We start from the raw sequence: 23840 nt of genomic DNA on the forward strand, positions 1-23840 counted from the left end.
TTACATCTTAAGACAATGTACCTACTTTGCTTATGAAAATCTAAACTATGCAAGTGGCTAAGAGAGGACTATATTTTCCCAGGATGAAAATATAGGGTCTTACAACCCCATTCACACAATAATTTTAATATATTTCACCCGAAAAAAGATACATACCCTACTCCTTTCAAATTTATCATATAATTTTAAGAAATTAACACTTGTTATTAACTATTAAATAGACTTACTATATATTCTCCTTTGTTTGCACCCACCTTATATGTAAAAACATATAAATATTTTCAATACAACCAAATTAAAATCATATTTTTCCATTTAAAAATTATTAAATTGAAATTAAAAAAAATTACACCTAATAAACTTAAACAACAACCATAAAATTATATTATTATTATTATAAATATTTTATAACCTAACCAATAACCAAAAACATTATATAATTACTTCTTTAGTGATGTGAAAATAAAAAAAATGTATTTATTGTTTTAATAACACCTAATAAACTTAAACAACAACCATAAAATTATATTATTATAAATATTTTCCAACCTAACCAAGAACCAAAAGCAGTGTATAGCTACTTAACTAGTGATGTGAAAATAAAAAAATGTATTTACTGTTTTTCACTATGAAATTAGCATTTTTGAAAAAGGTAAAGCTTTACTTTTCTTTACAAAACCCCTCCCAACCCAAACTTCGTTTATGTTCTAGAACAAGAAGGAGGATCTGTTCGCTTTTCGCAGGGCGGGAGCGAAAACGAGATTGCAGAGATTTGCGAATTAGGGTTCACCAGTAGCAGACACTCGAACCCCACGATCGGTTCTTCAGTCCATTGACGGCGCCAAGGCATGTTCCATTTTTAACTTCAATGGATTTCCACCCGCACATTCAGTCTTCCACACAGAGAGGAGTACACGCATTTCAGGTTTCTGGTTCAAAATCCAGTGTGTTTTTAGCAGCCACTCTTGTATGTTTAGGTTTTAATCTCTGTGCTGCAATCTGTTACTGTTTGCAGGGATGGCGCTGGCATTTGATGAGTATGGGAGGCCATTTATCATAATAAAGGAGCAGGAGCAGAAGACTCGAATTAGAGGCTTAGATGCTCAGAAGGCCAACATTGCGGCCGCCAGGTCCGTTGCGAGAATCCTCCGCACCTCACTCGGCCCCAAGGGAATGGACAAGATGCTGCAGAGCCTCGACGGCGATGTCACCATCAGTAAGCTTCTCTTCCATTTATTGAATCTCTATTTCTGGGTCGGTAAAACCCCCTAAAAATCTAAAATTATGAAACTAAGTAGAATTTATTTTAAAAAACTTATGATTCGTAAGTAGCAGTTACTTTAAAAAATTTATAGGTTTTCCGAAAAGAGTGAAATAAGCAAATACTCTGCGATCTGCTTACTCTTCCTCACAAACTGTGAGGCCCGCCGAGCTAGATGCTCTACATACGACGCTGACTGCCTACGAAAGCTCCCGAATGGGTGAATGCGTTGAGATGTCACTAACATTGAGAGATAGACACTTTCCAGGGATCTACTTGGCGTAGAGGTACTTTTGGCGGGCTTTTCACTAACCAAGAAACTTCGTTTACAAATTATTTTGCTCAAAATAACACCAATTGCTCGACAGCAGAAGGTTCATAAAGAAATGGAAATAATAATTTTAAGAAGAATTTCGGAATAAAGAAATAAATTATATAAATGTCCACAAATGATGAAAGGACATTAGGTTAATGGGACTAAAACTATATATTGATGCTGGAGTGCTTAAAGGTATTCGTTGAAAAGGAGAGACTACAAATAAGATTTCAGATTTAACAGAATGACGAATGATAAAATAACAAAGGGGTGATTATCTCAATTGTTTGTAGCCAATGTTGTTGAGCATCTGGCTGGTTCTGGTTACGTGTTAGTAGGTAACCAGTTTAAATCCCCCAGATTTAGGTGCACTAGTCTATGTCAACAGTTTTACGAAGAATGCCATTCACAAATATGGAGAAGCATCTCTTGGATTTCCTTATCAGATTTTCAAGGGTTATAATAACAGATAAACCTGATACAATGAAGACGAGCATCTGGCTGGTTCTGGTTACGTGTTAGTAGGTAACCAGTTTAAATCCACCAGATTTAGGTGCACTAGTCTATGTCAACAGTTTTACGAAGAATGCCATTCACAAATATGGAGAAGCATCTCTTAGATTTCCTTATCAGATTTTCAAGGGTTATAATAACAGATAAACCTGATACAATGAAGATGAGACTAATAGCAGAAGCCTAGAAAATAAATAAGTCCTAATTTATCTAAGCGTCAAAGGAGAGGTATGCAGGGCCATAAACCAGGCTGGATTCTATCCTGGCAAACTTTATTGAAGCTCATCGGACTGCAAAGTTTGACGGGTTACGTGTGGAAGGGAGAACCCTGGTGATGGGTGTCTGTCTAGTGTCTACAAGATATAAGCTGAGAATTATAGCTGGATGATCTCAACTGTGCTTGGTAAGGGTGCTTCTGAATCACTGATCGTCTGTTATTTTTGCTCATGACTGGTGCATCTACCGGGTCATCAATGCTTCATCCAGCTGAAAAAATGATGCAATCAATCTAGTGGATCTGGGTCTTGAGGACTCATGCATGTCCTGCTCTTAGAGTATTTGGTTCGCTTTACTTTGTTCTTGAATAATGAACTCTGCTTTCACTGTTGTGGGGAGATTCCGGTCTTAATGGATTTTTTGTTGTCATTTCAAAATTTGTAGTGGAGATAGTGGATAAAAGCCATGCACTGCAACAATGCTCCCAGCCAGATAATTTCATTAAATTTTGGAATCTAATAAGAAAAATCGAAATCGAGTAATAGTTTGTGTGGGAAGCAAAGAAAGTGAGAAAAAAAATCTCTTAGCTTTGAGCTTCATTTATGTGTACTTTGTATAACGGCTACTTGGTTAACTTAGTAGGTCAGTCTTTATTATCTAAAATATGCATATTGAAGATTGGATATCACGGCAGTTTCTCCCTCTCATCGCCATTGTCAACATGGTCGTCAGTGAGCATCTCTACATGAACAGAGGATCTATTTGTCCTTTTAATGTTAACAAATTTATAGTTAATTATATAATAAATATTTTGATGTACATGTACATGAGGACTGATTGGCGCCGTGAGCAAATCCAGGCAAGGGTAGGGGGTTCAAGAATTTTAAGGAAGGTTGCCTCTTGTTCATAATTGTTGTGACAATTTTTCTGATTACTGGAGGTTCAAGAATTTCAAGGAAGGTTGCCTCTTGTTCATAATTGTTGTGACAATTTATCTGATTACCTTGACCTCCCTGATTTCAACATACGTGTAACTAGGAATGGCTATAAACCATAGTAGCAAAATTTGAATCCGAATATGTATTCAAATACAACTCAGTATGGAAAATACCTAATAAAGAAATGCAGCATGGTTCCAATATGGAAATCTATATTTCTCAGTATGAAAATAAGCGTTTTGTTCCATATTTTAGAAGAATTTCATCCTCAGAACACACTAAAACCAGAAAAAGCAATTTATTCTTTGAAAATTTTGCAATGTAGTTTATTTTTAAGTGTTTTCTTACTGTTATTTTTATTTTTTTGAGGTTTTTGCTCTGTTTTTTTGGGGCTTATATGTTGATGGGTATCAAAGACATTATAAGGTAAGTGAACTGTTCTGTATCTGCATTGCAGTGAAAACATACTGAATTTTGTACTGTTGCCGAATTTCCATATAATAAAGAGCAATATGACCAAATCTTGCTACTATGCTATAAACTAGATTTCCAGCATTGAAATCCCCTTGTGTATTCAGCTATGGGTCCTGTGGGTCATCTCGACTCCCTCCATGATAGTCCTTAGAACATATTCAGGTTTGTATTTGCTCAATAGAAATATAGGGAAACAAATATTCCTTTCAAAGGTGTAAGCATTGAAATCCCCTTGTGTATTCAGCTATGGGTCCTGTGGGTCATCTCGACTCCCTCCATGATAGTCCTTAGAACATATTCAGGTTTGTATTTGTTCAATAGAAATGTAGGGAAACAAATATTCCTTTCAAAGGTGTAAGACTCTGTCACCAAGCAATATCTAATGTGCCTAAACATGGTTCTATCAACCCTATGGTTGTCTTGTGGTATTTTTTCTTTCTTCTCTGTTCTACACTACTTGGACACTCCATAACATTTTTCTATATTTTAATCATGCTAATTATAGAATGATTGTTAATTTTAGATAACAATGGTATGTTCTTATGCTTTAGAGCAATTTACGTAATTTTCCTTATTAGCCCAATATAAATTTCCAGATTAGCAATCACATAAATATTGAGAGTATTTGCAGATAGAACATAAACAATAAGAATAAGACAAGTCAAGACAAGAGGGCACAATATTTGGCGGATGCTAGAGAAAAACCCCAATGTGGGGAAAACCCTTTGATCAAATCTTCTTATTATTCTTCAAAAGTTTAGCACAGAGAGAGAGAGAGAGAGTACATCATACAAAATTACTTGCCCAATCACTGTCAAAACAGTCCAGCCAAACAACAGTTAACAAGATGTTGTAACCAGAAAGTTAATGCTAGTCAAACCAACAAAAATCTCCTCCAAATGAGCTCAGCCAAACCCAGTCAATTCGGCCTCATAATAAGATCTTCATCTTCCAAATTTAGTTGAGATTTAATTTCTACACAGCTCAGCTTCGTAGCTTCATTGAACAGCAATAGCAGAGCTGCTTGGTATGTTGTTACTGCCAAATCTATTACCGATGGCTCTTGGCTCTACACAGTTCATATGGCTCACGATGTATAAGACTTTGTTCCTCTGCATTATGTATAACATTAACACACAGGTCGACTGACACGTTCCTCTACAACAAAGTCAGTTTGACTGAATGGCATCAATCTGCATTGCTTCTCTGCGACATATTTTGGCATTGATGCATAGTTAATATGGAATCGATACTCCATATATATGTAATCTAACCAATAGCGTCAAAATGGCATCATCTTATATGACCATGGAAATAACTCCTAATGAAGACTGTAATCTTACAGAGACCAGCATAAATAAACATGTTGAGTTTAAGATACATAAGGCACCGTTGAGTATTTTTTAAGTGACAAGACACCATTGTTGAGAATTCGATGTTTATATGTAATCTAACCAATAGCATCAAATGGCATCATCTTATATGACCATGGAAAGAACCCCTAATGAAGACTGTAATCTTACAGAGACCAGCATAAATAAACTTGTTGAATTTAAGATCCACAAGGCACTGTTGAGTTTTTCTTTTTAAGTTACAAGACACCATTGTTGACAATTCGCTGTTTAGATTCAAGTCTAGGGCATATAGTTGGCATAGTAAGAAAAGATATGTTGCTCCCTCAGAACTCACTGATACTTCTCACTGGCACTAGCTAGTAAGGTGACTATCAAGAAGTGAAAGGAACAAATCTCTATGATACCAAAGATCATCTGACTTCACTTCTAAGGAATGTCAGACTTTTGTTGTGTCTTCAATCTCCATAATAAGTCCAGGAGTATCCACCGATCTTCATTCTCTGAAGCATTGATCTATCTCATTGGTATAATTTCCTTTGCCTATCTTCAATATCATAATCAAGGAAGAGCATATGCATGGGCAGATTGTTCTGGCAGTCAGTGATACTGTTGACATCCACTGTCAATACTATTAGCATTTCAAAATCAAAACTATCTTCTACACTTGAGGTTTCAGACGAAGCAGGGTTTCAAATCATAACCAGTCTGAAAAACCATTGGAGTTGGGGGCTCTTTGACTAGGTTCTGAAAGTGCATGCTATTTGTAAGATTGGTGTAATGAAAGGAAGGGTAAAGAGGGTATAGCCAAAGTAATTGATAGGTTTCTGGTGGACACCAAAATTAGGCTATACCTACCTTCAGTGACAATGGAATTCACAACCACCAAACCCAAATTTTATATTTTTTAGGCACTAGCTGGAGTAGTGGATAAAACCACCACTCCTTTAGATCCAAATAATTTTAACTTCTATATCGATCCATCGCCACTTTATGTTATTTCCTTGTAGATGAAGGGATGGAACTCCCTGTCTGAAACATAAAACAAAATTTAAGGAACAGTAGCATGAGTCGAGCAGTGTTCTCTCCTCTGATGAGTTGTGGCACAAAAACCGTGCATTATCTAAGTCCCTCCTCTTTAAGGTAGAACTGGGTGACTGATTAGCTGACCTCCTGGTTAGCTGACCTCATTGGTAAGTACAACAAAGAAAGTTACACTCAACACTCTATGGTTTGTTTTTTAATCGCATTTTCTATGCCTCAATTCAGAGAGTTATGGTGGATTCTCACCACTTTTTTGGTATGTTAGTTTGTTAGATGCCATGTATGGAGAAGTATTACTTAAATGCACTGTTATGCACTCTGGAAATTTTTAATTGGCCCCATGGAAGCAACCAGTCAGGTACCTTAATTTATGTGGCACTTTACTTCAAGCAATTAAAATACATAGTCATATTTGGTCGGGTTTAGTGATGACAGATTACATGGACTAAATTCTATGCTGAAATGAAGTATTTCATGGTAAAACTAGGAGTTACTTGTTGAAAATCTGAAATGCCTAGCATCTGATCAGATAATTTTATTAATGTCCAATGAATGAGCATAAATGGATAAATGGGATTGAAGAATATAACCAGTACATGTACAATGTGGGAGTGAAAATGCAACTCCTAGAAAATGCCAAAGCTAAAACTAGGATAAAATAAAGTAAAGGATACAATAATAAATTAATAATAAGACAGCCTCATAAACATGTATATAACAGATCATGTAGAGGGCTAAGTGAATAAGTCCAGGGCACCTGACGGTTAATGGTGTCAAGAATGTCCGAGTCTGATAGCTGACGGTGAGGTGGGTAGACAGTGGTGCTGGCTCGCTATTGGAGTCCTCTGTATCCAACGAGGAGTCTGGCTTCATGATTCTGGGGGAGTGTAGGAGCGAGGGATACTCCCAACATCCAAGGCCAAAGGAAAGTAGCTCTGTATAAGTCTCTGGCTGCTCCGCTGGGGCTGGGGAGGAACCTATCTGGAACCGTCTGGTACTAAACTCTTTGATGTGCTGGAAGTGAGTGAACTAATGTGCTATTTGGCACCTTCGCAAGGGTCTCGAGGGTACCGGTTGGCCTCCCAGAGGAGGGGGTTAAGGGGAGTCCCGAGGTCTCACTACTCTACTATCTGAAGTGCCTTGGGACTCAGCTCGTTGTTTGTCGCTCTGATAAATTGGATCAACCTGAAAGTATGATGTGATTGTCCAGATCGTCCTCGAGTGAGGCAGTGTATGTAAGATCTGAGATCTGTGTCTAAATATCTCCCTTATGAATGCAAATGGATTTGGATAAGTTTCCAAAGTGTTCCATGATGTGGTGAACTTGTTTGATTATTAATGTTTTAGGAAAGTGGGTATGCTCGTGTCTGGCCAAACATACAGAATTACAAGGCCTGAAAATTCACATAAAATATTTTAACAATGTGAATTTTTCCATCTTGCGGTGGACTATAAGGTCATTGAGTCAGGGATAATTATATCGTTTTTAAAACTTCTCCTGCAACATATTGGATGCACAACATATGTTTGGCAGGATATGGACTATAAGTGGTTGACATTTGTTTTAACAAGAAAAATCTCTTTGTAAGGCAAGAAGTATTGGTGAATTCTAGCCTTGTGAGAACCAGACAGTTTCTACAATGTCTTGGGATGCGTCATGCACACCCACATTGTTTATTGATCGGTATTGCTAATCTTCAATGTTAAATATTTTGCATCTTATAAGCTCTCTTGAACAACTATTGAAGTACTGGGAATTCTAATCTTGGATGGTGAATACATGCCAGAGGCTGTGGGGATACACACCAAGGTAGTGATACTCAGGCTCAGCTAAAACTCGGCCAGCCTGGGACACAGGTAAACTCGGGGACTTGGAAAAACTCGGTTCTATACTCAGGGAAACTCAGCAACTAGAAAACAAACACAAAATACAGGAAATTTTGTGCAGAACAAATCACAATGAGATTTCCATCTGTAAAATCTATAAAATAAGAATATATCCATCAATTAGTCATCAAATATGATGGTATAAAATTTGTCCCAAAACTGAAATAGAAATCAAAATTTCAAATAGTTTGCAATCCATCAAATAATATCAAGTTCAACGATCAGCCACTGTTCAAATAAACACTCTCTGATTCTGTTATCAAATTGGCTGGTGCAGAGGCTGGTTCTGCAATATGCTTAGATGGGGGTTTCATCCCTAACTGGGCTTTGTTCTAAGCAGGTGGTGTGTCTTGTTACCAAGGTCTACCTTTGTTCCAAGTCTTGGCATCACTGCATTCAGAGCAAAAGGTTATGAAGAATGGGTCATCACAGAATTCTGTCTTGAAATGCTGGAATTCTGATAACAGTTCAGTCTGGTGACTTTTGTATGGAATGTGAAATGCTATTTTCTTCATATGATGTCTGATGAGGTTGGAACCTCTCCCAATCATTCTGGAACTATTAATTATAATATAAAAATTAAGTAAAAGGGTAAAATGGGAAGTATAAAGGAAAATTGAAACTTTTATCTAAGAATTTTATATGATTATTTGTTTGCCTGATATGAAATTCTTCTGCAAGAGACCTTTGCTTGCTTAAGATGAATCACTGACCCCTCAGTTGCTTGGGTCAAGCTCACTAATGAAGTGATCCATTTATTTGGATATCTCATTGTTGTCTGCTATGACCTCTCTTTTTTCTCATTTTCTCCTATTTTTCAAATTCCCAGTACTTTCTATGGATTGGAAGGCACCCCTCTTAGCTTTGCCACTGCTGCTTGGCCTTGTGCCACTTTACCTGCAAGGCCATTTAGTTGCGTTGTTACAATCTCAATTTATGGATATTTTTCAAGTAGAGTGATCTTTCCTTTTTCACTGACATCTATGAATCTTAGATTGAAATTGCTTGTAAACTATCTGGTCCAACCTACTATAGATGTGCATTGTTTGAGCAACCAGCTCATGGTTTGATGATGTGGCCATAATGATGTCTAAAGTGGCAATATTAAGGTGTCCTGGCTTTTTTACCTACTAGCAGCTGGTTCCAAAACTAGGTGAAAGTTCTGTCTGTTCATATGAGAGTTGGACTGTATTTTTTGTGTATAATTGAAAACATTTTTGCTTGGATAATTACTTTCTAGGAGTTATTCCTGTTGCTATCATAATTCTCAAGGAGGGCTTATGTGTGTCAAGCAAAACAGAAATACTATTTCCTAATGAATGTGGATAAGATATAATGTCCAACAAATGACCATAAATTGGTCAATAGGACTGCTAGGTACAATAGTGTAAGACACAGTGGAGGGCAAAATCTGGTCTTAGAAAATCATGATATAATCAAAACTAGCAAGGCTAAAGCCTAAGAGATGGAGCAGGGAACCAAAGCAATAATGCAGGTATGGGCAAGTACTGCAAAGAGATGAAAAAAGCCAACGCTTCTAGAGGGGATGACTCGCCTAGAGGTCGACTGACTTCCCCTGATGTTATCTCTCTTAACATCTGAGGCCGTAGGGAAGAGAGACTTCGGATAAATGACTGGTTAGAGAATTTGGAAGAACAGGAAGATCTAGCTGCGTAGAGACGCACTCTCCAGCCCAGTATGGAAGAGATGTCCTGTCCTGTTATGTTATATAAACATTTTGATTTGGTTAAATTACACAAATAAAAATAAAGATAAAATAAAAAAATAGAAATAAAAAAATAATAATTATAATTATTAATTAAAACATTTTGACTCCGTTAAATTACGTTAAAAAAATTAATAAAATTAATGAAATAAAATAAAATAAATAATCTACCATGCGTCGAGAGGGATCAAATCTTTTTTCACTCTAAAAGAAATTTGCACCACAGATTTGATCCCTCTTGGCACTTGGTAGATCTGGAGTTAAGATGGATCCATTAGATCCATCTTAACTCCAGATCTACCAAGCACCAAGAGGGATCAAATCTGAGGTGCAAATTTCTTTTAGAGTGAAAAGAGATTTGATCCCTCTCGACGCACGGTAGATCCGGACTTAAGATGGATATAGGCTGGTTTGAGATTATGTCTTGTTGCTGGGGTGGTGCAACTTGTGGCCAAGATCTGGAGGAGGCATGTTGATTACTTGTGTAGTATGATATGTCCTTGGATATGAGGTGACTGGTCAAAGAAGCTGGAAGAACATGAAGATCTGGTTTGAGATATGTCTTGTTGCTAGGCTGAATTCTGGAGGAGCTATCCTAATTATTCGTGTAGCATGAGCTGTCCGGAGATCTGATGTGAGATGTTTTGTAACATCCTGTTGGTCAAGCGCAGAGGGCATCCTGGTGTCTCACAGATCTGATAGTTGATGTAGTGCTGCTGCCTGTCTCTTGGTACCACTATATACTGGAAGCACTAGAAAGAAAGCTGTAATTGGCCAGATGGTGTCCAATCTGGGCTTTGGTGGGCAAGAGCTTAGAGGCTTAGTGATGTGCAAGAGATGTTTTCAAAATGAAAACTCCCAGGGAATGACCAGGAGTCTCCTTGGATCTCCCATTCATTAATGGCAGGCTTCGTCAAGCATCCAGGAAACATAAGAACTATTAAAGGGACAACTTCTGAAATCCCGCTGGAAACTGTTTTTAAATGTTAGTCAGCTTGTGTACACTGTACATACGTTTGATGTATAAAATTTACGAAGTCTTATAAGCTTTGGCATTTTCTAGGAGTTGCATTTGCACTCCCACATTGTACATGTACTGGTTATATTCTTCAATCCCATTTATCCATTTATGCTCATTCATTGGACATTAATAAAATTATCTGATCAGATGCTAGGCATTTCAGATTTTCAACAAGTAACTCCTAGTTTTACCATGAAATACTTCATTTCAGCATAGAATTTAGTCCATGTAATCTGTCATCACTAAACCCGACCAAATATGACTATGTATTTTAATTGCTTGAAGTAAAGTGCCACATAAATTAAGGTACCTGACTGGTTGCTTCCATGGGGCCAATTAAAAATTTCCAGAGTGCATAACAGTGCATTTAAGTAATACTTCTCCATACATGGCATCTAACAAACTAACATACCAAAAAAGTGGTGAGAATCCACCATAACTCTCTGAATTGAGGCATAGAAAATGCGATTAAAAAACAAACCATAGAGTGTTGAGTGTAACTTTCTCTGTTGTACTTACCAACGAGGTCAGCTAATGGGTGTCCCTCCATGAGGTCTTACATTTGTGCATTGTTAATGCCAGTAAATGCACACTAGGTTTTGTTCTCTACGTTATATCATTATAAATTAATGAACTATAAGTTCTATGATTTCATGAGTATCAATTTTGATGTTGATGGATTGCCATCACAGGTTTGCAAGACAGAAAGAACAACAATGTGTGGAGCTTTAACAGCAGCTGGGCTTAAAGCCACTTCCGTTCTCAAGGAGCTTGGCAATCGCTGGGAGCATTACTCTGTCATAACTCTGGTTGACTGCAGAAGCCTCGTTGGCAGCAGCCTATCTGATCATAGTGTTGGTAAGGTTTTGCCAATTCCATATTTGCACATTGCTTTATTTTATTTTGAATTACCACTGCTGCTTCAAAGTTTTGTCTAGTTTTCACAGTATGTTTTTGTATTTATTTACAGTTATCGGTTTCTGTAGGTTTAATTTATTTATGGCATGATTTCTTGCACTCTATGAACTGGGTTTTTCTAGTGTGAGCAGTCATGTTGTTCATGGTATATATGTTGTATAGATACACTTGTATTCAGTAAGAAAGCAATTGTGTGTGGTTCTATCAGCTACAAACAGTATTAGTATATCTCAATTTGTATACCCTTTATTTTTTTATTAATTTTCTTCTGATCAGTTGTGTGAATATTTGTATTGCTTCCCTTGACCCTTATTTTGGTTTCTTGTGGGCACGAAGGTTTCTACCATTCTGCTATTATGAATACCCATCATATCAATGAAACAGGGGACTTTTGGGAGCTGGCCAGACAATGCTCAAATGCACTTGATACATCTATGAGGAATCGAAAACATTTCACAGACATGAGTGATGTCAACTTCCTTATGTGCCAAGCAATTCAACATCCTTATTTAACTCCATCATCTTCACTTCGCACTTCACTTATTGTTGTATTTGAAGGTCCCATGGTGGACGAAATGGATGAATTGAAAAGGGCAATAGGTTTAGAGGATTATATGGGATGCTCTTCTGTTCATGGAGTAGGACCTTCTCTTGCAGTTTTTGATACAGTCAGAAATGGAGCTTTGGATTGTGCATGTGTATATCCCGCATCTTTGCATTCCAGAAAACAAATGCAAACTTTAATTAACTGTATGAAGAGTATCCTCATTGGTGCTGCTAAGCTCTGAGAGAAAGTGTCAGGTGCAGACCTTGACAGAAACCTGACTGTGCAAATGGGATAAAGGATATCATCTAGGAAAATCTTATGTAGCCATTGTTTTCGTTCATGCAAAGCAGTGTTTTTTTGTAGCACAGACTTTTATCATTAAATACTACCATATGATAAACAACGATCTTATCTATCAATTTGCAAGTATTGTTTATATTTTTCCCTCGTATCTTTTCAGAGTGAGAATCCCAATTTCAATTTATTGAAAATAAAAATACACAAGTGTGGCCAAGCTCGGAATCCTATTGAGACAATAAGATGCAAGAGAATACACTGAGTCCTTATGTCCTTGGAGCACCTACTACATGAGAAAAAAAAATAAAAAAATCACCTAGTTAATTCAAGGAAAATGATATAGCCTAAATCCAAAGAAATGCAGAGGTTCCATCTTTCCATAGGCGCATAATAATATTGTATGCATAAGAGATAACATATACATAACACAAATTTTCTCTGCTTTCTTTTATCTGTTGTCACCCAGATGGCCCTGGTTAGTTTTGTAGTCAAAAGTGGTCAAATCTTGTAGTCAATGGCTACAGAATTATTTGATGTTGTTGTCTGACATAAGGTTGTTTGCCTGTGCTGTAGTTGATCTATAAACTGAAGTATAACTAGAGGTGTTCTAGTTTTCAGCGGATATTTTATAGTATCTGAGAATTCATATGTATAGCACAAAGAAGTTCAATGCAATTCTTCACTATTAAGAAATATGTTAATAGATAGTAACCTTGTTTTCCTATTAGTGAACAAACATTTACATTCAGTCGGTATACATATTACAGAATTTCAAAACAAAAGGCTTAGAGTCTTTATAGAAATTTCACATATGGAAATTTCATTATGGCTTTCTAGTGGGAGTGATTAGCTTGTTGGAGACCAGAACTTCAGATGCTACCGAATACAAAAAACACTCTGATTTTCTTTTTTGCCTGCCTTTCTCGAAACCTCATTCTGGATAATCCACTCATCGGAGGTATGAAAGTGAAGGACTTGAAATACCAACCTTCATCTCCCAGATGCTGGGAACTTGGGAGAGAATGCTGGATGGTTTCAAGATCTCACTTCTGTGGAATATGGTTTCAATATTTTCATGCTGATCCTGAGACCCCAGGTGAGCAATCTGTCATTAGCAGATCCCAGTCTTTAAGCAGTTAGTCCTGTTTGGACACTAGGAGATCCCTCTTTAGCTCCTTTTACTGCTTTCATGAACCCCACCCATCTACTCCTGAACTTGGACCACCTGTAACTCCTGCTACTGATCTTTAGTCAAATCCATGAAGGGAGCATGCCAGGAAAGCATTTTTATTGTTGATGGCATAATTGCTGCAGGTCCAATTAGAGAAAAATTGTTTGATATGGACAACAACAGAAAACATGAGGGATTCATTGACCCTGCCAAAATTGAGGGAAACAATGGCCAGGAAGCTGGAGAGAACCAAAATTTCGAAGTTGGAGAAAATATACAGATTGTGGTGAGCAAGTAGGAACCTTCCCAACTGGATACTCCGTTGAGGATCCATGAGGTTACGCTGGGATATAATATATCAACCTGTTTAAGCACATTATTTGGCCTGGACTCTAGTATTCGATCCAAAAATTCAGAACTTAGAAAAAGTTACAATATATCCCCTTGTTTAAGTATGAATGAATCTCTTCTAGAAGACACAAAGAAAAGTCGGCAATGAGAGCATTCAAGTATTGAATTTTTCATTAAACATTATTTAGAATGTATTAATACTTATAAGTATCTTAAACATGTATTTGTGTGAAAATAAATTGAATTGGTTTATGTTTAAGGACAAGGCATCCAAGGCAAGGTTAACCAAGACAAAAGTCACTCATCGTAGTGGCCAGAAAGGTTTAAAAGCACTGATAACAACCTTTGTAAGTATATTAAACATGTGATATTTTTTTAATAAATTTTGTACTAGAAGAAAGTCATTGTTATCTAATTTCTCCCTATTTACTGATTGATAGGAACTAAAATATGGAAGACCTCCAAATCATTTGGAAAAGGAGGTGCTGCAGGAAAAGAGATGGGTTGAATTTGTTGTTTGGATGGACTCCATGGTATGTAATCTTAGTTGGATTTCCAATATACTTTTAAACCATATTTTCATTTTATTTTTTAGTACTATTAGATATTATATCTTACTTCATTTTATGGTTAACATTGTATAACAAAAACATGCGTTGTGTTATGTAATTAATACTAACATGTAATATTGATTTTTTTTGTCAGAATGCTATAGGTAATGATTGCCAAGACAATGATCCAAATTATGTTCAACATATATCAGGAGATGATGAGGATGATGGTGGTGAAGGAGGAGATGATGATGATAGTTGCGGTGTTGGTGATGATGTGGATCAGAGTAATGAGGATGGTCAAGATGATCTTGGTGGTGGTAGCTAGGCATGCACATGCATTGTTTTTTATGAAGAAATTATTGTGTAGAATGACATTGTTATGTTTAGATGGGTGTTGTGAATTTACCCTATATCAATTAGACATTTTGATTTTGTAATCATACGATTAGTTTGATTTATGTATGTTGTTAATTTATCGTAGAATAACGATATTCATGAAATATTTTGATTTGTTAATCATATTTGAATTTTACTAGTTTTGATTAAAAATAATACTGATTTTATTAGTATTATGTTGCTATTTTATACATGTTTTGAAAGTTGTTAATGACACATTGTTATTTTTTTGGATGGATGTTGTCAATTTCTCTTAAATTTCTTTACAAATGATTTTGAATTGTGATATCTGCTTTAATGATATTTAGAAACTATCATATATTTCACTATGAATCTATAAAGGGGGTCATATATGTAAAGAAAAATATACTCTATATAAGAAGTCAAATGCGGATGTAACCATGGATGCAAAATTGAAAGTAAAATTGGATGTTAAACTAGGAATTAATACAAAATGCAGACAATTGACATACAAAGTGTTTTAAATTAGAAGTGAAAAATTGTGCAATAGTTGACACAAAGAAGGGAACAAAACATGGCATACAAAAGGATATCAAATTGGGCAAAAACAAGGACACATAAATGGGCACCAAATTAGATGCAAAAAAGGACAACAACTAGATGTAAAATAAGATGCAAAGTTGAGCGTTAAAAAGAAGCAAAAAACGTTACAAATTAATATGCCAAATGATGATGCAAATAATGGTGTAAATTTGGGATGCAAACTTGGGTGCAAAAAAGGAAAAAAAAAAAAGATGTAAGAAAAGACATAAAACAAGATGCAAAATGGGGCTGAAAAAAGGTGAAACCAAAGATGCCATATTGGATGTAAAAAATGATTCCTAATCACATGCAAATTTAGGCTCGAACTCAGACACAAAATTATATGCAAATGTGGACACAAAATGAGGCAAAAAAAGATGCAAATTTGGATGGTGAAAACGATGTAAAACTAGACACCAAAAAAATGCAAAATTGGATGAAAAAGTCTGTGTAAATAATGGTGCAACATTGGACACAAGTAGACACAAAAAAATGGTGCAAAAAGGGGCATAAAATAGCTTAAAATTGGATGCAAAACTTGGTGCAAAAACAAATACAAAAGTAGACGTAAAAAATGGCTCTAAATTGAATGTACCATTAGACACAAAATAAGATGCAAAGGTGGACACAACACATGACTCAACATAAGATGCAAATATAAATGCAAATTTGGATGCTCAAAATGATGTAACATTAGATGCAAGAGATGGTGTTAAAAATTATGCAAAATTGGATGAAACAAATGACGCAAAATATGGTGCAAAATGAGATGGGAAAAATGGAGACAACTCAAACATAAATGTGGATGTAAAAAATGGTCCAAAAAAAGATGCAAAAATGGGCACAAAAATGGATGCAAAATTTGGTGCTAAATCAAATTCAACACATGGTGCAAAGATAGGCACCAAAGCTGGTGCAAAAATAGAAGAAAAAACTAGTGTAAGACTAGATACAAAACCTGGCGTAAGACTAGATGCAAAAACTGACACAAAATGGATGCATAAAAAGACGTTAAATTGGATTCAAAATACAGTGTAAACTTGATGCAAATGATGGTGCAAAAATGGAAGCAAAGAATGACACAAAATAGGAAGCAAAAGAGAATGAAAAATAGATGCAAAAAATGACACAAAACTAGAAGCAAAACCTGTCATAAAATAAGATGCAAATCTTGGTTCAAAATTTGACGCAAAAAATGATGCATAGTTTGGTGTAAAAAATGATGCAAAATCTAGTGTGAAAAAGGATGCAAAATCAGGTGCAAAAAAGGACACTTTAAAAATTGTACAATAGAGCCAGATTTAGCGCCAGGTTGCTCATCACAATTACAAAAAAAATGCACTAAAATCTGGCGCTAAATCTGGGGCAAATCGCTGGTTTTGTTGTAGTGACATAACAAAAATGTTCATCCCAAAGCTTAAGATGTTTGCTGCAATATCCTCTGAGCAACTGGATCACTGTCCTGTTGACTACTTCTATCTAGCCATCAATTTGTGGATGAAAAGTTGTGCTTTTATTTAGTTTGGTGTCCATCAGTTCCCACAGACTTGACCAAAACTTCCCCACAAATCAGGTGTCTTGATCAGATACAATGGAAGTGGGTAATCCAAAATGAACCCATACATGTTCAAAAAATAGTTTTGCAGTTTGTTCAGCTGTAATCTATTTATTACAAGGTATCAAAATACACATTTTGTTGAACCTATCCACAACAACATATAGATAATCATGACCTTTCCTAGATTTAGGTAGTCCTCCAACAAAATCCATGGAAACACTTTCCCAAGGGTGAGAAGGAACTGGTAATGGAGTGTACAAGCCTAGTTTTCTATTGCTGGGCTTGCTTTTAGCACACATAGTACACCCTCTTACATATCTAGAAACTGTCTCATTCATTTTTGGCTAATAACAAAATCTTTGTAGCTGTGCAACTATTTTACTTACCCCAAAGTGACCTGATATTAGAGAAGTGTGTGCTTCTCTAATTATCTTTACTCTCTCAGTTTGTGGAATGTATAACTTCCCACAATGGTATAAGAGACGGTCCTTTATATGATAATCCAATTCTTCTACTCGTTTTCCTTGACTTAAAGTTGCATATACATCTTTAAAGTCTATATCTTGAGCATATTGTTCAATGTAGCTTTCATGTAGCACGAAATTATGCTTAAGTATAGTAGATGCATTTATAATAGGTCTAGATAACATGGCTGCAACTTTATTGTGTATGCCCTTTTCATATCTGATGACTAAATGAAACTGTTGTAGAAAACCCATCCATCTATAGTGCCTTGATTGATGCAACTTAGTTTGGGAGTGTAGATATTGAAGTGGTTGATGATCAATATGTATTACTGTCTCTTTGCCCATCAAGTAATGTTTCCACTTTTTCACACTCTGAACTAATGCATACAATTCTTTATCATATGTAGGATAGTTAACTATTGCAGGATTAAAAGTCTCAGAATGATAACATATCGGTTTACCGTGCTGTTTCAACACTACTCCCATGGCATAGTCATTAGCATCTGTTTGGATCTCAAATGGTCTTTGGAGATCAGGCAGTGCTAGTATAGGCACTGTACTAATCTTTTCTTTCAAGGTGTCGAAGGCTTTCTGCTATTTTCCTCCCCACTAAAAAGCCTTGTTCAATCTAGTTAAAGCATGTAAGGGAGCTGCAATTAAGGAAAAGTTAGAAATGAACTTCCTCCAATATTGTGCTGCTCCTAAGAAGCTTCTAACTTCTGTAGCAGATTTGGGTTTAGGCCAGTTTACAATGACTGCCACCTTAGAGGGATCTATCTTCAATTCACCACCCCCTACTATATGACCCAAATAATTCAGAGATGTTTTGCCAAATTCACATTTTGAGAGTTTAACATGAAGTTTTTCTCTTTTCAAAACATCTAGTGTCTGCTTAACATGCTTTAAGTGTTCTTCCCACATTTTGCTAAAAATTAGAATGTCATCCAGATACACAATAACAAAACCATCAAGAAAATGTTTGAGTACATCATTCGTTAATCTCATGAAAGTAGTAGGAGCATTAGTTAAGCCAAAAGGCATAACCAGCCACTCATACAATCCCTGCTTTGTTTTGAAAGCAGTCTTCCATGCATCTTGTTCTGCAACTCTGACCTGATGGTATCCACTGTGCAAGTCTAGCTTGGAGAAATAAACAACTTCTTTCAATTGATCTAAAAGATCATCTATGCAAGGAAGGGGATAACAATTTTTGATTGTTATCTTATTCGGTGCTTGGTAATCAATGCACATTCTCCACGAGCCATATTTCTTTCTCACCAAAACGATTGGTGACCCATATGGTGATGTGCTAGGTCTGATGAACCCTTTCTTGAGCAACTCCTGCACCTGCTTCTTGATTTCAGCATTCTCTAAAGCGAACAACCTCTTATACCTGTGGCTGCAATGGTTGTTTCATCTCCCGAGTCTGACCCCAAATATTTTTGAATAGCTGCAACAGTCTTCTTCTTCTTGCCCTCGAACTTCTTAGGTCTCAGCTCTGGATGTAGAATCCAACAATGCTCATCATCATGCCCATCCTTTTTACAGTGAGTGCATGAAGCCTTGCTTTTCTATGTAGTGTTAGCCTTCCTTGCTTTCCACTTCTGCTTTCTTTTCTCCTTATTCTTGCTTGCAGTGGGTTGGGATGATCCCCCAACTTCTGGACTTCCATTCTTTCCTCTAGCTTCTAGATGAGTAGCTTGTACAGATACCTCATCTATACTAGTGGGATTAAACATGAGGATAGTATGCCTCATGTAGTTGTGTAGACAACCAATGTACTTCAACAAAGTCTCAGGTGAGTCTAATGAGATTCCTAGAATCAATGCTCTCCTTCTAAATTCTTGACTGTACCCTTGCACACTTTTCCCATTCAACTGTCGAAGAGTTTGCCAACTCATCATGGCTTGCTGCATGTAGGCCAATGGATAGAATTGCTTTTTGATTGCAGAAACAAATTCACTCCAGACAGAGATGGTCTTACCATGTCTTTTCATGTCAGCTTGGGTTCTGCCTTCCCACCAAACCAAGGTAGTGCCTCCAAGGCATAGGCTTGCTAGTTGAATCTTTCTCTTGTCTGAGTCGATATTCTGCACCCTGCAATAAACATCAATTTGTCTAATCCAATTGTCTATATTTTCTGCATTCAACTCTCCATCATATATAGGTAGATCAAATTTAACATCTAGTTTGATCAAAGATGCTTTCTTTTTATGGCTATCAGGAGGTGTGAGAAAACTTTCCTCTTTCCCTTTGCCTTTTGAGTGGTCATGGGAATGTGACTCATCTTCTCCTTTGTCTTGCTTAGAGCTTGATGAATCTTCATCCTTATGTTTTCTAAAGTCCCTATACATTTCTTCTACCATGGACTTTATGGCTAGGAAACTATCTATAAATTGAGGGTCTAGCCCCATAGAACCTTCCTCTGACATTGTCTTCCGAGGATAGACTCTCCCAATTTCGGGATTAGTTTCGACCAACTCTCCTTCTCCTAATTTGAGCTTTGATCTAGTTAGCATTCAACAGCTAAACCGACACAAGCTTGTCTAACCTTAATAGACTAAAGCTCTGATACCACTTGATCTAAAAATCACTCGTGAGTGTCCTTAATTAATTAATAAGTGAAGGTATTACAGACTCATGTGCTGGTGTGTATCTATGTTATTTTAGGTAATGGATCGATCAGATTGCAAAATACACAGACAATGGAAGAATGGAAAACAGTAGGAGAAACACAGTAAGCAAATACAAGAACACAACAATTTAATAAGGAGTTCACCCTATCCTCCAGGGCTACGTCTCTGGTCCAGCTTTCAGTGGTGGCCTTCTTTTATTGTGTCTTTAAAGTAGAGATTTACAATGAGGAGCTCAATTTGAGTCTCTTGGAACATATAATGTTTGATAGGGTGGTTCTTGGATCCCCCAAGCCACTAGAGTACACAGACTCTTTTCCTTACCAGATCTTTGACCCCTTTGGTCTCCAATGGGAGAAGCCCAATGTGGTGCTCAATTCTCGACAGATCCTCTCTAAGATTGCTTAAACCTCTCAAGCTTTCTATCTGCTCGATGTTGCCTTAGGTCAGCTCGGCTCTCTATTTTCTGCTTTTTGCTTCACTGTCTCTTCTTTGCTCTCGCTCTCATTATCTTCGTTCTCTTCATCTCTCTTCTTTGTTTGTTCTATTCTCTGTCTGTTCATGGCTTAAAGCCGATATATCCTTGACTGTTCAATTCCTCTTCCACCCCTTCGAATTACCTGCTGCTGTTCGCTTGGAGTTCCCTGCCTATGCGTCATCGCCATCGTCCACAGGGAAGTGGCCACTTGTCCTATCATGAACTGCGGTAGCGCTTCCTCGACGGTTCAGTAATTCAGTTACACTGTGGAATGATTCATCCACCAACTCAGCGGTCAAATCGGACTTCAGAATTTTACATGCCATGGCTTAATTCCCCTGTCAACTCTGGTTTCTCCATTGGGCGCAATCTCCGCTGTCAGATTTGGAGCCCCCATATCCTACAATATTCTTTCATTTCGCGTGGTTGACTTGCTTGACTGTTAGTGCATGATGACAGGCGGTTTTGTCTCTCATCCATCGGACACACGTCATGCGATGAATGGGATCGCTCGGTTTCAGCCAAATCCGCTTACCGCCCAAGGGTGCCCCCAATATACCGCCAGTTTTGGAGTGTGGGTCCCGCCTTTCACCTTAGCGCTTTCCCCACGGTTTCCCAGCTTCCCATGCGACTGAGCACTTGGGGCCTTTTCTTCTTGAGGGGTTTTTCTCGGCGATGTGCAATTAGCGCTAAGCGCTAATTGTGCATCAGAAATGGCCTCTGTTTCCCGATTTGGGCTTCCCAAGTGCCATTTTTGCCTGCTACGCGGACTCCATGGGCCTCAGTCAACGCGCTTTGACCGAGGTCCTCGTTGTTCCTTGCTGGTTGCAATTTGCCACTGTCCAGATGTCTTCCTGATCGCTCTGTATTCATAAATTCGAAGTCTGTCCTGTCTTAATAAAATCATGGTACTTGATAATTCTTCATGGATCCCATTTGGATCAATAGGAAAAAGGAACATAAACAATCTATTTACAAGCACTGATTGAGCTATAAGAAGGAATGAAGTTTCCACATTTTGCATTTATCACACCATATCAATATTTTGAATGCAGGTTAAAGATCATCTTTAAGCTTAGAAGTAGAGTCTTGTATTAGATAGCCATGACAACAAAGATTGAATAAAATTATGGAGTTGGTCTTTGGTCTCTTATGCTTATCAATTTATCCCGAATAGTTGATCATAGCCAAGCATGCACCAATCCAAACAAATTTTGGACCACTTTGGAGATACCCTTTTGGAAGTAGGAGGAGATGCAAGTTCACATACTTGAAAATGAGCTCAGCTCGTTATATCCAAATAGTTTTGAAAGAATTCAATATTTCTTCACAAGGATCAAAGGCTTGTTACTCTAGTTGAAAAAATGCAGAATCAAAAAATCTAAGAAAGAAATCTAATTATTTATTATGATATTACCAAAGCTGAGTCCACAGTATGTTATATTTGTCACCACTTTTCACACTATTAGGGTCACAATAGGAGGAACACGGAAGATACCAGCACTCGATGCTTTTATTGAGTCCCTTATACATGAGTAGGATAAGTTTATAAAATGGGCACAGTGAAAAGTTCAAAATCTCAACCACTTGTTGTACATGAAAGGGTTAAGGAAAACTTGAAATCCAAAGGAAAAGGCAAAGCAAAAGAACAAGATCCAAGAAAGGGATGGAATCTCAAACCTCCAAATGAATCTACTAGCTCAAATGAAAAGAAGGGAAAGAAGGGGACACCAAAATGAAGCTATTACAATCATTATTCCCATCCAGAGTCATTATTCATGAAGAATATAATTGATCTCAATGATGGCGCAAAATCTTCAACAAAACAATCGTGATGACTATATTCTAGAGAGTGCCAAGAAGAAGAAGGGAGAAAGAGAACCTAAAACAAGAAGGAATGCACATGAATTAATTGCTTTTCATTCTTTTCCTGATGCATGGATATAGATTTTACAACTTCGCATCACATGGAAGCCACAAAAGATGCTCTCTCCTCTTTAAAACCATATGTTGGTCCTACTATTCTAATGGGTGATGATTCTCTAGGAAACGCAACTAGACAAGGGAGGGTATATTTTAAGATGGAAGTTTTGAGAATGTAATGCATATTAAAAATATTTCATTAAATATTCTCTCTATGTATCCAATGACACATAATGATACCGAGAGAATATTTGAAAGAAAAAACATGCTAGATAACTCAAAAACTGCAATTTGTAAGGTAAATCATTAATCTCATTTATACAATGCTTTTGAATTTATTCCTCAATCATATTCCACTTTACTATTGATGCATGCAAATGGTGAAAGTAGAATTTGGAATGAAAGGTTCAGAAACTTAAACTTTAATTACATGCAACAAGTTAGAAAATAGGAGATGTTGAAATGCTTAACTATCAGGGAAATTTCTGATGAAATTGTGAAGAATGTGATCTTCGAATGCATCCACAAGAAAAGTTTGGGAAGGGACATGCATGGAGGGCCTAATAGACCTTATATTTTGTTCACAATAATCTTATGGGTTCATTTCTAGATACTTCCATAAGTAAGGCCATATATGTACTCACATTCATAGATGATTGCATGAGATATGCGTTGTTGTATTTTCTCAAACTCAAATCTAAAGTGTTCAAGCATTTGAGTATTTTCAATGTGCATGTAGAGAAGCAATAAGGAAATATGATGCATATACTCCATATAGATAATAAGGGGGAGTATGTTAATAGCAATTCAATTTTTTTTTGTGATGAAGCAAGAATACAATTACAACACATAGCTCCATACACTTCGTAGTAGAACAAGGTAGCCAAGAAGAAGAACATATCCTTGAAAGAGACGGTCAGTTGCATGTTCCATGCAATGCCCCTTCCTTCTAAATTGTGGGTTGAAGAAATCAACGATGCTCCATGCATACAAAATATGTCTCCTCATAGCTATGTTATAGGGAAAACACCTTTTTAAGCATAGAGTGCCATGCAATTAGAAGTCACACATTTCCACATTTTTAGATCTCACAGATGGGCCCACATTCCTATAAAAAAAGGAAATATTTAGAGCTTCAAAGAAAAGAATGCATCTTTTTTGGATATCTAGATGGTGTACAAGGATACATATTGCTAAATATTTCAATAGAAATCCCTTCATTAAGAGGAGTGTCTACTTTGAAGAAAGTCCCCTAC

At 36.8% G+C, this 23840-nt stretch overlaps 1 protein-coding gene across 8 annotated transcripts; it reads left to right on the top strand.

Moving 5' to 3' along the window:
• The first annotated feature begins 710 nt into the window (after positions 1 to 710).
• Positions 711 to 15121, top strand: LOC149224018 (T-complex protein 1 subunit epsilon-like). 8 transcript variants are annotated; one of them, XR_016249499.1, is made up of 5 exons: positions 711 to 925; positions 1016 to 1216; positions 11441 to 11606; positions 14293 to 14379; positions 14473 to 14530. XR_016249499.1 is itself a non-coding variant. In XM_089385995.1 (3 exons), the coding sequence occupies exons 2-3, from the start codon at positions 1018 to 1020 to the stop codon at positions 11494 to 11496; spliced, it is 255 nt and encodes an 84-aa protein (XP_089242121.1). In that variant the 5' UTR covers positions 711 to 925; positions 1016 to 1017; the 3' UTR covers positions 11497 to 13180. The 8 variants fall into 8 exon arrangements, 4 of the variants coding, with proteins under 4 accessions (XP_089242121.1, XP_089242119.1, XP_089242120.1 ...); XR_016249500.1 differs by lacking the exon at positions 14293 to 14379; XR_016249498.1 differs by lacking the exons at positions 14293 to 14379; positions 14473 to 14530 and adding an exon at positions 12003 to 13180.
• Positions 15122 to 23840: the final 8719 nt, after the last annotated feature.

Source organism: Pinus tabuliformis, chromosome Q (assembly GCF_031772625.1).
Source record: "Pinus tabuliformis cultivar Carrire ecotype Pingquan chromosome Q, CPIR1, whole genome shotgun sequence".
Classification (NCBI taxonomy): Eukaryota; Viridiplantae; Streptophyta; class Pinopsida; order Pinales; family Pinaceae; genus Pinus; species Pinus tabuliformis.